Raw genomic sequence first — 17,461 nt, 5'->3', positions numbered from 1 at the left:
TCTCTCTCTCTCTCTCTCTCTCTCTCTCTCTCTCTCTCTCTCTCTCTCTCCTATCTATCTATCTCTCTCTCTCTTCATCATTCAACATCAGCAAGAAATGACAAGTCATAAATTAATGAAAAACAGAGCGACACGGCGTCTGTGCTCACAGAGGCCACTGCTTATATCAACTTCCTCCATGATCAGCTGAAGGTTCTCAGTGCTCCCTACCTTCACTCTTCAGGCGGTAGATTGCAAGTAAGCAGCTTTAATCTATACTTTCTCTCTCTAAGTTCTAAAAACCGAGCTTTTTAAACACTTCTAGTTGCATTTTCACCCTCATTGCAGAATTTTTGTTAGTTTCTATTTTAAAATTTGCAGTGAATTCAGTTTTTCAGGTTTCGACATAGTTTTAGATACTTAGACAAAATTTTGCTTGATTTCGACTTTTCTTGTTCAGGTTATTTTCAGCGCTATTAGATAAGAATTAGCTGAATGTGACCAAAATCTAACATTTAATCTGAAACTAATCATATTTAACAGTTTCAGATCAATTTAAACAATAATAAAAAAAAAAGGCTTACTCAGTTTATCTTATGGTGCAGCAAGGCGAAGATTTCTACAGCTTGAAAAGCAGAGGACTCTGCTTGATTCCAGTAGCTGCAACAGTACAGATAGCTAGAAGCAATGGTGCAGATATATGGGCTCCTATTACCAAATAGCTTCTTCTCCCCTTCGTTAACGGCCCCCGAGATAATCTAACAATATTCTTCAATGATTCTGACCATATCTATCTATTCCTCTCTCTCTCTCTCTCTCTCTCTCTCTCTCTCTTTCTCTCTCTCTCTCTCTATAAATATTTATATAGATCATATATAGCGGTTATTACTTGGTTGTATCAGCTGAGAGAAAATGGAATTGAAACGACTCAGTTGTTTTAGCTCTGTATCTACTACTGCTCATAATTGAGTGTTTGTATTGAGGTTGTGATGCTTGGACTGCCTCCGTAAGGGCAAATTATTATCCGGTCACCGCACCTAAAAAATAGGTCCGGACATCTACTAAAAAGTTGCCACGTGGATCGCATTTTGACTGTGCGCTTTTGATTGTGCTTTCACTGTGTTTTACCTGTGTTTTCACTGCGCTTTTGATGCGCTTTTGATGTGCTTGACTTAAAATTCCGAGGACATTTCACGTATCAAATTTTTAGAATATATCCGGACCTAGACCGGACCGGACGTAATAATTTGCCTTCTGTAAAGCCATACTTGGCCTTAATAGGGTCTCAAACTTATTAGTTTTGGAGATTTTTATCAGAGTTTTAGGTTCAATCAATCAAAGTTGTTGGGTGGGTCTGCAATGTTGTTGGTTGTTAGATGTTTTGATAAAGGGAGGTTATGAAACAATAGTGGTAATTAATGTGCGGTCTCTATTTTGAGAAAGTTATTTAAGGCACTTTCAGGTGTTCGACTAAAACAACTTTAATGCATTCAATGCAGTTTGACTATGAGTACTTTGGAACAAAAAAAGCAGCATTTTTTTAAGGGTGCATTCAATTTGATTGAGTGTGGATCTTGTTTCATATAGGTTCTTATTTAATAATAATAAATCTTACCAAGGCCATCAACGTTATTTTTTTGCCTACATGCAAGTCCTTGTTACAAGTGCTCCGTTAACTTCTATGGAATATCTTAATTACCAATAAATTTATACTAAATGTGGGGACCTTATGCTTGCTTCAATCTTAGCTTCGCTCGGGACAATTTTAGCTGCTATTTTTTCTTCTTTTGTCAAAAAAATTTGTACTAGAAAATTATCCTAAAAGAAGCTTTAGATAGCTCTCTATTTTTTTATTTAATGTATTAAGTCAGTTGATTGCTCAAGGTTTAGAGGTGAATCTAACAGCATCTCCAACCGAAAATGTCATTTTTCACTCTAAAATGTCATAAAACTTTAAAATGTGGTAGTTCATCTCCATTAGAATTTTATTTTTTATCGCATGCTTTTTTGTAAAGGTAACCATCTCTTCCCTGTTTCACGTGCTTCTTGCGAAGCTGAGCATAGTGCGAATATAATCGCGAATAGTCCATCATCAATATTGACGTCACATTGTTCACCTACTGATTTTTGGTGTGAGAATTGGAGTTCGAATGCAGCGATTTGCGGATGACATACAATGATATGTAATTTGGTTGGAGATGATCTAAAGGTTGGCTGCCTCTTCTAAACTTTCTTAATAAAATGCAAATAAATTTTACTCGCCCATTTGGCAGGGAAGTCCTTAATCTTATCATGACATTGGGGATGAAAATGACAACCATTGACAAGCATGAGATGAATCTCAGCACTCTGGATAAGGGAGGCGTAGTGGTAGTAAAGAGCCAGGAGGCAATGGTTGTTGAGTTTAAGCAAAGAGATTTGAGTATAGGAGAGATATCTTAGGGAAAATTGGAGATGATGAGGTAAATAATGTTGGGTGTAGAGCAAGGTGCATGTAGATTAAGCGGAGAGGAATAATTGGCGATGGTGTGAGCAAGATGAGTATCATGGACTAGCTAGTTGGTGACCATTGTTGCAATTAGGAACCGGCTAATTTAAATGATAAAAAAAATTTTAAATCATTGTCAAGTTTCTATAGATCAAATTCATTAAACATCAAATTTATGTTTCCACAAACATCAGGATTAGAGGTGTCAAAACCGGGTTTCGGGTCGGACTCGAACTGACCCGGGGTTCAAACGGGTCAACTCTAACCCGACCCGGATATGTAAACAGGTCAAAAATTTTGACCCGGACCCGACCCGCCGGGTTGACCCTACACGACCCGGATTTGGGTTTTGCCGGCGCTGGAACGTAAGAACGGCGGTGGGCGGACGGCGGGCGAGGGGGCGGACGTACGCGACGCACGGCTTGCGCGGGGCAGCGGGGCACGCGGGTGCGGGCGCGCGGGGAAGCGAGCAAGAATCCAAAAATTTTTAAATTAAACGGGTTTTTCCCGAACCATTTTTTTAAACGGTCGAATACGAGAACCCAAAACCCGACCCGTTTTGAAATCGGGTCGGGTTTTCCATGCTCGTGTCAAATATTAACACCCCTTATCAAGGATACAAGTCATTTGTTAGACCGGTCCAGCCGGGTTCCTACGGTCCGGCTTACAGGAATAGGCAGACAAAATCTCCACCTCATGTAACGCGGAGTAGACTGCCCGGTCTTCACAGAAGCGAATTTGGAAGGATTTTCTTAGGGAGTTAGGAGGGAAATTTGAATGTAGGGATTGTTTAGAGATTTCCTTTTTGATTGTATGCATTAAATAGTTTGTTTTCCTAGGGTTAGAGCATCTTGAATTTAGCTGAATTTTGAGCTCTTAGGTTTAGGTTTTTTTTGGGCTCTAGCGACATCTAGAGATTTGGGTGAGATGATCACCTCTCGAATTGAGGATCAACTGTATCTTGATATTTTCCATTTCTATTTCATCAAATAATACAAATTTTCTACTTTTTTCTTTGTTTTAGGTGGATTTTTGTGGAGGATTTTCGCTGTTTTTCTAAAAATTGATAGGAATTACTTGAGATCTTCAAGTGTTTCCTATCAAAATTGGTATCAGAGCAATTTTCTGGGCCAAAATAGAAGTCTTCCTTGCTGATTTTTGCTGCGTTTTCCTCTCCGATCTTGTTGTTTTTGCTGTTGGGAGGCTAGATTTGCGTCAAGCTTTGTTGATCTTTGCTATTGGAACCTAAATCCAAGTTCCCATGGCTGGAAGAAAGGTATAAGTATTGGAAGGGGAGATTTGACAAATGAAATCTGAAATTTCGGATCTCCAAACTCAAGTTTCAGATATAAAAAAGGATATCACCGCCATCCATGATAAGTTTGATTCAAAATTTTCCATCCTGGAGGAGATGTTGAAGAAAGTGATTGAGGGTCAAACCAAAATATTACCGTCAAAGGTGAGGGAAGGCGTCGACAACCAAGGAAGTGGGGAAAACCCTAAGCCGATCAGACGAATGGAAGATCAAGAGGTGGAAATTTTGGAGGGAATAGAAAAAAATGCCTTCCCTAAGGATTCATAGGGAGGAGTTAGGTAAAGGGTATGTGGAGAGGTGTGAGGAGGTGGGGCATGAGTAGAGGGATGTTGAATTTGAACGAAGAGGGGCTGAATTTGAAAGGCATGGACTTGATTATAATCAAAGAGGTGTCGAATTTAAAAGGAGAGGGATTGAATATGATCAGAGGAGTGCTGAATTTGAAGGGAGGTGGGCTTGTGGTGAAAGGTTTGGGTGCGAGCAGAGGAGAGATGATTGGCACGATTGGGGAGAACCACCCCCCTGGGGAATTAGAAATTTTGGAGGAAGTTGAGTCGACGGAGGAGATATGTGAATGAGGAAACTAAAAATGCCTATTTTTGTGGGAGAAGATCCACATGAGTGGATCTACATGGTGAAAATGTACTTTACTGTCATCAGGTTGGAGGAAGAGAGATTGACGATAGCTGGCCTATGTTTGGAAGGGAAGGCTTTGACTTGATACCAATGGAGGGACATGCGACGACCCATATGGAGTTGGAGGGAGTTCAAGAATTGTTTAGTAGAACGTTTTCGAATTGGCAGGGGAGGAGACTTCTACGAGAAGTTCTTCACCTTGACACAGAATGGTTCAGTGATGGAATACCAGGAGAGATTCGAGCACCTTGCTAGCCGATTGGACTGCCTTCCTAAAACAGAGCTAGAGGGAAATTTTATTAAGGGACTGACACGAGATCCAGGCAGTAGTTAGAGTGATGAGGCCTTGTGACTTGGGAGAGGCCATGGAGCTTAGCTCAGTTGGTAGAGGATCAGAGACTCCTGGAGAGAGAGACGGGAGGTAGCAACTCAGGAGGCTTGTACAGGATGACCACCAAATTATTGGCATCCAAGGAGCCAACACCAGATATTTTTCGGGGGACTTCAAAAAAAAAAGACTACAAGAGGAAGACCTGGGGACAACATCAAGAAGGTCACGTAAACGAAATTACATGAGAAGAGGGTGAAGGGACTCTGTTTCAGATGTGATGAGAAGTATACTCTGGGGCACGTGTAAGGACCGAACTCTTCAGGTCATTACTGTTTGTCATGATGAGGGAATGGAGGAAGGTGTTGTCTTTTCACCATGGAGACAAGGTAGATCTTTGGGAGGGGAGTATTATTAGACCGGTCCAGCCGATTCCTACGGGACCGGCTTACGAGAATAGGCAGACAAAATCTCCGCCTCATGTACGTAGGAGCCGACCGACTGCTCTTCACAAAGCCAATTTGAAAGGATTTCTTAGGGATTTAAGAGGAAAATTTGAATGTAGGAACTATTTAGAGATTTCCTTTTCGATTGTATGCATTAAATAGTTTGTTTTCCTAGGGTTAGGGCATCTTGAATTTGGCAGAACTTTGAGATCTCTTATGTTTAAGTTTTCTTTGGGCTCTAGCGACATCTAGAGAGGGAGAGATCGATCCTCCTCTCAAATTGAGGATCAACTATATCTTGCTATTTTCCGATTATATTTCATCAAATAATACAAATTTTCTACTGTTTTCTTGGTTTTGTGTGAATTTTTGTGGATGATTTTCATTGTTTTTCTAAAGATTGATAGGAATTACTTGAAATCTTCAAGTGTTTCCTATCATTATTCTATTATGTACCTTACATGAAAAGTTCATGAGTAAGCCTATAAAAGAAAACAACATTTACAATAACAAAAAATTAGAAACAATGACATCCAACTTGAGAAAAGAGCACACTTGAGCTAAAATTAGAGACAAAATGCCAAAAAAAAAAAAAGCTTAATCAGTGACTTTTGTCCAATATTAAGGGCTCCAAATTAATTTTACAAGTGTGCTGTCTACATGCAAACTATAGTCATTATCAGTTAATATAAGTAAAAGAAAGAAAAATTAAATTTCAACGTCTAGAAAGAATAAGACTATAACTCAAAAGCACAATAATTATTCATAAAAATTGAAAAGAGGTTGATGCTAAAAAAAGTATAGTCATTTCCTCAAGCATTAAACGATTCTGGAACAAATAGGTGTAACTTTGTGACTAAAAATAATAGGGAAACAACACCAAAAGTACATAGAAAATTTCACTCAATAAGTACGATAAATTCATGACACAAGATGATACTTAGACTCTAGAACTTAATACAATATTTTTAATGAGTATTACAAAATACTCCCAGAGGATTTGATTCCAGCATTCTAGTATTGATCAACTCCTTGAGCAATAAGGGCATTCATATTTGTATCGGTACAAACAACCAAGATAATTTTCAATCCAGTAATGAAATGTATTTCTAATGAATTTGATATGATAAGATTATAACTCTAATTTACAGCAATTGTAATGACAAAAATTAGGATAAAAATGGGGAGCAAAAAAAACCTACAAATCGACAGTGGAATTGAATTTATATTACAGGTAGTAGAAATTTTAATGAATGGACATGATACAGAAGTTTCATGTACTAAAAAAGCTCCTACCTTGCCTGAAGACTGTATAATGTTATAGATTGGATTCAGATGGCTTGCCATCTTTGACCTTCTCCTCTTCCACTAGTGATTCCACTGGTAGTCTGAAACTCAAACGGAACATAGCCTGCATGCCATTTTGTGGATGAATGCATGACAACATAGAATTGTTCATAAAACAGAAGCCACTAGAACCAATCATTATCTACAGTCTTTGTACTTATCTATAAGGAAAATTAAGTCCCATGCCCAATAAAATTTTTGAAAGCAACTTAATTTCACCATAGAAAGGTCAAAAACCATAATAAAAATTGCCAAATTCGGATTTCAAATGATGCTTTAAATTGAAGTTTCCAAAATGAAAATGATCTGATAGAAGGCCTTGCTGCAGCAACCGACTTAAGAGTATGATGAGCTTGGATCTTGGTATTCTTAATGTGGAAACAGTCGGGAAATACTAATCTAGACGTATTAAACACAGGAGGCGTGGCATGTATCATTTTGCCAACATACTCATAATATAATTTCAAGGTGAGATATCATAACTAATGTTATTTGTGGATAATATAACTTTCATAAATGGGACTTTTTCTAAAGTGAATAGCTAGAATGCAGGTCAAATTTCTTTGGAGGTAAGTCAGCCTAAGGAATAGTTGAAGGAATGAGAATATCATATACTTTTTTTTTTTTTTTTTGAATTAGAACCTCACCAACCTGCTGTACAAAATGATATGATTCATAAAGCCATAAAAGTTCAAAAAATATGTGACAAACACGATAAATTTCTTAAAAGGCCACCTTCAATATCTCATACAACTAAAACAACACAATCTAGGTAAACACAACCTTTCCCTAAGACTATCACTGCTATTCCTAAGAGAATAAAACACTGCTCGAAATTCTAATAGACCCATATGCTTCAAATGTAATAAAAAAAGGTCATCCCGCACCACAACGTTTCTTATGCTTTGACACTAAAATGTATATGGCACGAAACAAATTGATGTGAAACGGATGTGAAACGGAAACGCCATTTACTTGCCTAGGTGGCAAGACTAATTAAATCCCAAATCAATTTGGGGAGAGAATGAAAATCTGAAATTAAATTTCAGATTAAGTGATTTGGGAGGGAAAATTAAGTGAAATCCAATTTTGAATTCCCAAATTAAAGAGGAGGATTATTGCTCATTCAATTGGGAGAAAGTTGGGCTGATTTTGTGGAGTCATTAATGTGATTAGGAGAGGGAGGGGAGGCCATTAAGGGGCCGGCCACATGAGGAGGAGAGAGGGGATGAGTTTTGAGAGAGTGGGGACCACCAATTTAATTTCAGATTTTACAAAATCTGAAATTAAAATTTCAGATTTTGTAAAATCTGAAATTAAAATTTCAGATTTTGTAAAATCTGAAATTAAAATTTCAGATTTAATAAGGAAGGAAGATTCCTAAATTAAAACAATCAATTGGATTGAATTTGAATTTCAAATTCGAAATTCAATTTCAATTTATTTTGATTGCTTGAATTAAGGAGGCAATTTAGGAAACATTTAATGGCTAATGAAACTCCTAAATTTCATATTTGAAATTCAAAAGAAGAGGGGGAGAAGGAGGCGGCGGCAAGGTGGGAGGGGACCGGCGGGCTGGAGCTGGCCGGTGGTTGCTGGTGGAGGATTGGCCGGCGGGAGGAGCCTTGCAGGCCGGCGGGTTGGACCTTGTAAGACCTTCCTTTCCAGATCGTCAATTTACCCTCACGGATCTTCAATTTAACGGAGGTAGGGCTTTCCTCTTCGTTGCCGTTCGCGTGAGGTAGGGCTTTCTTCCTCGGCTTCGCTGGTTCGCGTGGGGCTTTCCGCATAAGAGGTTCTTCTCTCCTGCGACGTTGTTCCTGTAGGATCTAAAGTCGCGCCGCCGGCTTTCCGCATAAGAGGTTCTTGAAAGCAAGTTTGGCTTCAATCTCTTCACTGAAGTAGAGAAGAGGCTCGATGGCTGATGAGAATAGGGAATGAAGAAGAAAAGTTACAGAAGAAGGTGAAAAAAGAAAAAAAAAATGAATCTTTTTCTTAAGTATCCTATAATGACGGCACTGTGTCGCTTTCAGCCGGCATTTGAATCTTTTGGAAGGATGATCCATTTGTGTGGGTTGCCGGTAAACTATTGGTTGATATAAATGCAAGGCTACCCTTGCGGCATACAGATCCCTCCCCCAAGACATAAAAGGAAACTATCCCATTCATCTGACGAGGAGAAGGTGAACAACTGTTCAATAAGTTTGGCTTGGCCGAGCATTGATAAAGTCGTAATGGATGCTAAGGGTAAGGTATAACTGTCATGCCGCACATTTTTGGATTATTGTTTTCATATGCACTTTCTATTTTCAGATTTTAATGCAATGTTGGCATGTTTTTTAGAAACCAATGGAACACGCAACTGTTGAAAGCATGAATCAGGCATTTGGAAAATGCAACTCATGTGCTTCTGTTTATTGTGGAAACAACAATGCTTACTCTTTTTCAGAGCATTTACCAATGACCGATGACTCAGTAAAGATGATTGGAAAATATTTGCATTTTTTTGAAATGAATGGGAACTTCACAAATGCTCAGATGTATGAAATACTAAAGAAGATGGATGAACCATTCACATCACCAAAGCACACTTTACAAGGTGAGGAAAGGTACCAAAACATAGTTTCACCTCAAATTAATGGTGCAAAATGTTCTGGTGAAGGAATATCTGCATCATTTATTGAACACCAAGATGAAGATGTAGATCTTAACCTGTTCCTTAATCTTATAAGATCAATAACATGCATGTCAAAAGATCGAACAATTTCTTCCACCCATCAGGCAGTTCCATCAACTTCATTTTATGATGAATTTCATAATGATGAAAATGCTTCTACTGCATTGAGCTGAAAACTACCAACTCATTTCCCAAGCTTCATGCAGAAGCAAGCATTGCTGCTTCATTACTATTGCATCCTGTTGTTGGAGGAGCTCAAGAGAAACATGGCAATTTAACTCCAAGCATATCAGCTATTATTGCAGCCACAGTTGAAGCAGCTGCTACTTGGTGGAGATTTAATGGGCTATTGTCGTCTCCTTTTTCAGTCAAACATTCCTTCTGCAACACAAACAATGATGCTGAATCTTACAAAGGCATCCAAAGATCTTGAGTGTGATAGTGGCACCAAAGAAAACACAAAATTGCAATCTTGTGCCACAATATTAAAACCATCATCATCTCCAGAAAAATATTCACTGAAAATGATTGTAACTCTGCCGAGGAGGAAGAAGATTCAAGCTTAATCTTGAGACCAGAGTGGTAGAGCCATACTCATATCTGTCATATCTTTATCATCCCTAAGGGGGAAGTTTGAGGGAGTAGCAGCCATCAAAGAGAGAGGGAAAGGAATCGTCACAGGGGTAGAGAGGGGTGGGGAAGTGTTTCAGATTAGGAGGGGTGTGCAATCTTTAAAGCAAGGAGGATTGGCTTGTAAATTAATCCAGTCATGGCATGTACTTTTTGTTCACATTGTGTTTAAATTGATAGTCTTTTAATATTCTTCATTGTCTTTAGGATGAGAAGTCTCTGATTTGGTATTCTGGTGAGAGAGAAATGCTTGAAGCTAACTTTTGTGTCAAATATCAATTTTGGACAGAAAACTGTATGTATGCATAAGCTGGAAGTCTTGTTCCTTTTTTTTTGTTTAAAATTCATGTAACATAATTGGAAAGTGATTTTTGGCAGGCTAATTTTCGTAGGCACCTGCAACTAGAAAAAGAGTCTCAATCCTTATAACTTATTTACCAAAGGACGAAGTCAAAGATCTTAGGTTAAAAATTCCACCAAAAGCAAGTTTCTTGCTTTTCAAGGAATGTTTCTTCTAATATTCTTGGAACAAATTCTTAAACACGCAATCTGTGTTAGACTTCAAGTCTTGACCTTTCAAGAATTTATGCACCACTGACCTCGGCCAAGAGTAAGACTGTAATAATTTTAGAAGCATGAGATGAGTTAATTTTCCATATAGTGATCACAAGATTGCTCGAAATAAGGATGAAATTCTACCTTAAGATTTTTGCCAAAACTTGTTCTCATTGCTTCCAATGAAAAAAGATGGTTTCTTGGTGAGTAAAAACCCGTTAATAATGAATATTCTACCAAAAATATCAACCATTCCATCCACAAGTTAAAGATAAACTACGAGGAGCAAATTTTCGTTTTTTTTTTTATATTGGATTTTTTAGGTCGCTGCTTTCGAGGAATAGGAAGAAGAGAGTTTGTTTTTTAGGAAAATTTTATTTATGCAGTATAATGGTATAAATGAATTAGTTATGCTTTGTATTTGTTGTACATTCCACTTTTAAGTCCCTTTAGTTTACTTATTTTTTGTGATATTAGTAAGGCTGGTAAAAAATTATCCTCGAAGCTAACTTTCAAGCTTCACTCTTCACTGAAAAATGATATCACTCTCGTATAGTTCGAGTAAACTTCAAATATCTAAATATAAGTATGTACATATTCACTTGATCAGTCTCTTGTAGATCTAGATTCAAGTGTTTTCTAGTTAAGTTTGATAGATACTAAATAATTGGTAAGTCGAATAAAATTTTACCATTCATTTAGGACGGTTTTTTCCCTGCTTTCTAAAGCAGGTTTATAATATAAAAATTTTAAGTTCAAGAATTATTTGTGCTAAAAAGGTGTTTTAAAAAGCAATAAGAAAATTGTCTCACACGAAGCCTTAGTCAAACAAGAAACAAGAATTAAGTTCAAAAACTATTTAGCAATAAGAAAATTGTGCTAAAAAGATATACTAACAGATTGATGCATGAGTTTCCATAGTTTCTTTCAAATTATTACAAAAAAATTGATTTTACTTTACTCTATGGGGCTGTTTGGTTGTCTGAATTAGGAGTGTAAAGTAAAACAATTACTTGTATTTACTATATTTGATTGTTTGGGTAATTTTAAGCGGGACAAAAGAAAAGCATCGGATGTATTAGGCGTGTAGTACGGGAGCTATTTTGAGTGAATTAGAAACCCGCTCGTATTGAGCGGGTTATAAATCCATCGGAAGAAAAGCTTCATCGTCCTCGTGTTGTTCGGCTTCATTGCACGATAAGCTTCTTCGGCTCCTTCATTCTTCTTCGACTTCGCTCCGGAAAGCAGCTCCGGAGAGAGTTTCCTCCGGCGAGCAGCTCCACTCCGTCGCTCTCAAGTTCGGCGCGCTTTAATCCTCTGTTCCTCCGCTTCTTCGTCTTGCTCCCATCCTCCTCCTGTTGCTCGCCGCGAAAGGTTCCGGTGGCCGCCTAATCTCTCCATCGGCGGATGATCTGCTCGTCTCCAATGGAGTCAATCCGGGCGGAAACTCCGGCTACTCGCCATTTCCGCTTCGAAGGAAAATCACGAGATCCTCGAGGTTTTCTTCTGCGGAAGGTTGCGAGCAAACCTATGAATTAATCATCAATATGAACGTACTTCGCTGGACTCCATAGCTTTTTATGCAAGAGAAATTCTTAATACAAAGGTTAGGGGCATGGTTCTTTTTGTTGGGTTAATCATAGATCAAAAGAACGATTTAGTTTTACTTGTGAAGAAATAAGAAAGTAGCCGTTTTTGTTATTATAATTTTACAATACCGATGAATACTTCGAGCGATATTAGATCTTACTAGGACGATAACATCCCAAGCGATTTATCCTAATTACTGAATGCTGGTCGCTGGGGATATGTTTTTGGAATCAGCTGAAGACTTTGTTGTTTGATGAGAACTATGAGCATTGTGTAGCTGAATGGAGCCGGTGGGTTGATAAGAACTTCAATAGGCATGGAATATTACATTTTAGTGAAGTTTGTTCTGAAGGATGAAATTATATTGATATCTTGTGAAAGTTTTAATATTATTTTGTACCAGCTGAAGTAGCTGAGGTTATTAAAATTGTGGAGGGAGGGAGACTTAGGCTTCGTTTGATGAATTTATGTAGAAGGTTGGTTTTTGTGTCTTTATTTGAATCCATGTTTAGCTGATAGGATAGACTAAAGATGGATGAATTACCTTGAGTCGGTCAACTTTTCTAACTGTAGCAACGGACGGAAACGGACAGAAGTCGCCCACAAATCACCTTTTCTTCTTTTTCCTTCGTTTTTCTCTCTCCTAGACGTTCTCTCTCTTCAAAAAATATCTCATTCCTATATATATCCAGACTGATCGTCCCGGACGATTTGGGCTCTGGACAAATTTCGTCCAGATGAAATTAAATAGCGTCCCTGGACGATTGCCCTCTGTCTGATTTTCGTCGAGACGATCCCAATTCGTCCTGGGACGAACTGCTCTGTCCCCAAATTCCTGCACAACCTGTACCGATCGTCCCGGGACGATCCAACTTCATCTGGACGATCCTTGAAAAGTATATACCATTAGATCTGTGTGGAGCACATTATTAAAATTACTGCAAAGACATGTAACTTGCATTGATGTGCCCCAAAACGGTCCAATAAATATATATGATCTGTGTAAATTATCAAAATAAATAACAATGTTAACTATCAAATGCTACATATCTTGCTTGTTCTATGTTGTAGATCTTCTTTTTTTTGGTAAATCATGCGGTTTTTCTTATTTAATTGGTTCTCATAGTCTATCTTATTTTTTAGTAAGTTCCTTAATACCAAAAACACAATCCGACTTTATGGAGTTTCGTTCTTTGCTATGGCTTTCTCTTCAGTTTTGAGTTCTACTGCCAGCGAAATTATTCTATGCATCAGCTTGCAGAAGTTGGTTCCTCAGATATTAACCAATATCTTATTTTTTATTTCTTTCTTATTTTGATGTGCTTTTCAACAGTTTCAAAGTTTATCAGGTCTGCTAAAAATTTCATGACGAAAACTACAGCGAAACCAACATGAATTAATTATCAATTTAGCGAAACTGTGTAAAAATTCTGAGTGATTTTGCACATTTGGTTTCTTCCATTTATTTGCTTTGAGATGATTTTAAATTTGATTTTCATTCTGAAATCTATCAGAAAAGGCATAATCCTTAGCATATTTCAATGCTATTATTCGATTTCCTTTTCAATGGCACTAACAAGTAACAAGATCCTTAACCAAGTTGTGATGAAATGAAATCTATTGCTAAATCTTCACAGCTCATTGATTCGGGTTATTTTTATGATTAGTACTCGAACTGAATGCAACATCAAATATTCTTTTTCTGACTCCATAATTCTTTCAGGATTGCAGCTTTCAAATGGCAACAACTAATTTTTTTTCAAGTTTTTTCTTCTTCATGTACATAATAGGAAAAGTAATATTAGATTTGTGGCCGTTGATTTGCGTCCGACTGCTTTGTTTTCTGTAAGATGATTTGCATTTTAATTATCATTAGTGTAATTATGTTCTTTTTTATAGCTTTCGGTCAATACCTTTATGTTGAATTCAAAAAATAAATTTATTAAAAAATTGCTCTAGAAAATAATAAGAAAATTATTTCAAATCAAGTCTATATCATAATATATGGGAGCTCTTCTTCGGTATTTTGACTCAAAATTCAAGTTCGAGAAACCTAATGTCTGTTATCCATGTAATTTTTTTAGTCCAAGTTGAAATAAATTTTATCTTAATTCGATTTAGGTTTAAATAAATTAAATTATATAAAAATATTTTATAACACAAAATAATAATAATTATTACAAATATATTGCTTTTATAAATATACTTATTTTAATGCTAAAATAAATTATTACAAAAAAAATATTTTTACTTTACTTCGGATATACCTAACCAAATAAGGAAAACAATTCTCCTGTATTTATTTTGCAAACAACCAAACAGACTCAAAGTATTTAGAATGCATTACATTTACTTTACATTGCATTTACTTTACACTGCATTTCTTTTTCGGGCAACCAAACAGCCCCTATATCTACCTAACCAAACAAGGGAAACAGTTCTCCTGCGTTTATTTTGCAGACAACCAAACAAGTGCAAAGTATTCAAAATGCACTACATTTACTTTACATTGCATTTACTTTACACTGCATTTCTTTTTCAGGCAACCAAACAGCCGGAGAGAGATGAAGGGAAGGCTTTGACTTGTACAAGGAGGGACTGCGACGACCCATATGGAGTTTAGGAGGGAGTTCAAGAATTGTTTAGTAGAAACGTTTTTCGAATTGGCAGGAGGAGAACTTCCTACGGAAGTTTCTTCGCTTGACAACAGAATGGTTTCATGATGGAATACAGAGAGATTCGAGCACCTTGCTAGCCGATTGGAACTTGCCTTCCTAAAACAAGAGATAGAGGTGAAATTTTTATTAAGGGACTGACACAAGAGATCAGGCAGTAGTTAGAGTAATGAGGCCTTGTGACTTGGAGAGGCATAGAGTTAGCTCAGTTTGGGTAGGAGGAATCAGAGACTCCTGGAGAGAGAAGAACGGGAGTAGCAACTCAGAGGCTTGTAGCAAGGATGACACCAAATTATTGGCATCCAAGGAGCCAAACCACCATATATTTTTCGGTGGGATCAAAAGAAAAAGACTACAAGAGGAAGCCTGGGGACAACATTAAGAAGGTCACATAAACGAAATTACATGAGAAGAGGGTGAAAGGGACTCTGTTTCAGATGTGAATGAGAAGTATACTCTGGGGCACATGTTGTAAGGACCGAACTCTTCAGTCATTACCGTTTGTCATGATAGGGATGGAGCGAAGGTGTTGTCTTTTCACCATGGCAGACAAGGTAGATCTTTTGGGAGGGGAGTATTATTAGACGGTCCGCCCGGATTCCTAGCAACGGGACCGGCTTTACGAGAAATAGGCAGACAAAATCTACGCTCATGTCGTAGGAGCCGACCGACTGCTCTTCACAGAGCCAATTTGAACGGCTTTCTTAGGCGATTTAAGAGGGAAATTTGAATGTCAGGGGACTATTTAGAGATTTCCTTTTTCGATTTTGTATGCATTAAATAGTTTGTTTTCCTAGGGTTAGGGCATCTTGAATTTGGCGAACTTTGAGATCTCTTATGTTTTAAGTTTTCTTTGGCTCTAAAGCGGCATCTTAGAGAGGGAGAATGATCGCTCCCCTCGAATTGAGGATCAACCTATATCTTGCTATTTTCACGTTTATATTTCATCAAATAATACAAATTTTCTACTGTTTTCTTGGTTTTGGTGTAAATTTTTGTGGATGATTTTCGCTGTTTTTCTAAAGATTGATAGGAATTACTTGAAATCTTCAAGTGTTTTCCATCATTATTCTATGCAGTGTCTGTCAGAATGAGGGTCAGGATGGAATGTGCATGTAGAGAGGTGTGCGAGTAAGCCCTATAAAATGAAAACAACATTTTACAATACAAAAATTTAGAAACATGACATCCAACTTGAGAAAAGAGCACACTTGAGCTAAAATTAGAGGACAAAATGCACAAAAAAACAAAAAAAAGCTTAATCAGGACTTTTTTGTCGCAATATTAAGGGGCTTCAAATTAATTTTACATGTGTTAGGCTGTCTTACATGCAAATATAAAGTCATTATCAGTTAAAATTTAAGTAAAAGAATGAAGATATAAAATGGGTGTAAATATATAATTAGCTCACACGCTGCTACGAAGAAGATAGAGTATAGAGGTGCAGAATCGAGATGAGTGGTAGTGTGATGATGTGCTTGGACACACGACGCGCTTGCATCGTGAAAAAAAGTATAGTCATCTTCCTCAAGCATTAACGATTCTGCGAATAGTGTTAACTTTGTGACTTAAATTAATAGGGAACCACCAAAAGTAAATAGAAAATTAATAACATCAAATAGTACGCATAAATTCATGACACAAGAATGATACTTAGACTCTAGAACTTATACAATAACTTCTTCTATGAATATTACAAATACTCCAGAAGGATTATGATTCATATATATATATAGATTATATATAGAGCAATAAGGGCATTCATTATTTGTATCGGTACAAACAACCAAGATAATTTTCAATCAGTATAAATTATTTCTAATTGAATTTGATATGATAAGATTATAACTCTAATTTACAGCAAGTTGTAAATGACAAAAATTAGGATACAAAATGGGGAGCAAAAAAAAAACCTAGCAATGACAGTGGAATAGAATTGTATATACCAGGTAGTAGAATTTTAATGAATGGACATGATACAGCGAAGTTTTCATGTACTGAAAAAAGCTCCTACTTGGCTGAAGACTGTGATATGTTATAAGATTGGATTAGATGGCTTGCCATCTTTGACCTTCTCTCTCTTTCCACTAGTTTATTCACCGGTAGTACTGAACTAAAACAGAACATAGCCTGCATGCCATTTTGTGGATGAATGCATGACAACATAGAATTGTACATAAAAAGCAGAACACTAGAACACAATATTGCAGTCCTTTGTGACTTATCTATTAGGAAAATTAAGTCCCATGCCCAATTAAAAATTTGAGAAGCAACTTAATTTGCACCATAGAAAGGTCAAAAACCATAATAAAATTGCCAAATTCGGATTTCAAATGATGCTTTAAATTGAAGTTTTCCAAATGGAAGAATGATCTGATAGGAAGGCTTGCTGCAGCAACCGACTTAAGAATATGATGAGGCTTGGGGTCTTGGTATTCTTTAAATGTGAAACAGTCGGAAATATCTAAATCTAGACGGTATTAAAACAAAGGAGGCGTGGCATGTATATTTTGCCAACATACTCATAAAAAATAATTTCAAGGTGAGATATCATAACTAATGTTATTTTGTGGAGAATTAATTTTCATAAATGAGACTTTTTTCTAAAGTAATTGCTAGAAATGCCTGGTCAAAAATTTCTTTGGAGGTAATGTCAGGGCCTTAAGGGAATAGTTTGACAAGGAATGGAAATATCATATATATAATATATATATATTTATATATTAATATATATGATATAATATATATATTTATATCTATATATATATAATATTATAATTATATATATTTTGGAT

General features: G+C 36.9%; 2 protein-coding genes and 1 long non-coding RNA gene across 7 annotated transcripts in view; 2 read left to right on the top strand and 1 right to left on the bottom strand.

Annotated features, from left to right (window-relative positions):
• The first annotated feature begins 85 nt into the window (after positions 1-85).
• Positions 86-967, top strand: LOC110113713. The gene is made up of 2 exons (XR_002305173.2): positions 86-237; positions 585-967. It is a non-coding gene; the product is annotated as an uncharacterized LOC110113713 (long non-coding RNA).
• A 5,093-nt stretch (positions 968-6,060) lies between these two features.
• The window catches only part of LOC110113706 (tRNA (guanine(37)-N1)-methyltransferase 2), a 57,977-nt gene continuing 46,576 nt past the window's right edge, over positions 6,061-17,461 (bottom strand). For 3 of the 4 annotated variants that reach the window (XM_028692404.1, XM_028692403.1, XM_028692402.1), the window contains exon 10: positions 9,440-9,597. In XM_028692404.1, coding sequence (XP_028548237.1) covers positions 9,472-9,597 — 126 coding nt within the window. In that variant the 3' untranslated portion in view covers positions 9,440-9,471. Of the gene's footprint in view, positions 6,604-9,439; positions 9,598-17,461 lie in introns of those variants that run through there. The other variant, XM_020846384.2, reaches the window with a different exon arrangement.
• Positions 8,205-9,405, top strand: LOC110113707. 2 transcript variants are annotated; one of them, XM_020846386.2, is made up of 2 exons: positions 8,205-8,791; positions 8,883-9,405. In XM_020846386.2, exons 1-2 carry the CDS (start codon positions 8,642-8,644, stop codon positions 9,387-9,389), a joined length of 657 nt encoding a protein of 218 aa, XP_020702045.1. In that variant the 5' UTR covers positions 8,205-8,641; the 3' UTR covers positions 9,390-9,405. The 2 variants fall into 2 exon arrangements, with proteins under 2 accessions (XP_020702045.1, XP_020702046.1); XM_020846387.2 differs by having other exon boundaries at positions 8,649-8,786.

Source organism: Dendrobium catenatum, unplaced genomic scaffold (assembly GCF_001605985.2).
Source record: "Dendrobium catenatum unplaced genomic scaffold, ASM160598v2 original_scaffold_193250, whole genome shotgun sequence".
Lineage (NCBI taxonomy): Eukaryota > Viridiplantae > Streptophyta > Magnoliopsida > Asparagales > Orchidaceae > Dendrobium > Dendrobium catenatum.
The sequence above is the reverse complement of the archived record's forward strand: the minus strand, read 5'-3'. Positions and strand labels throughout refer to the sequence as shown.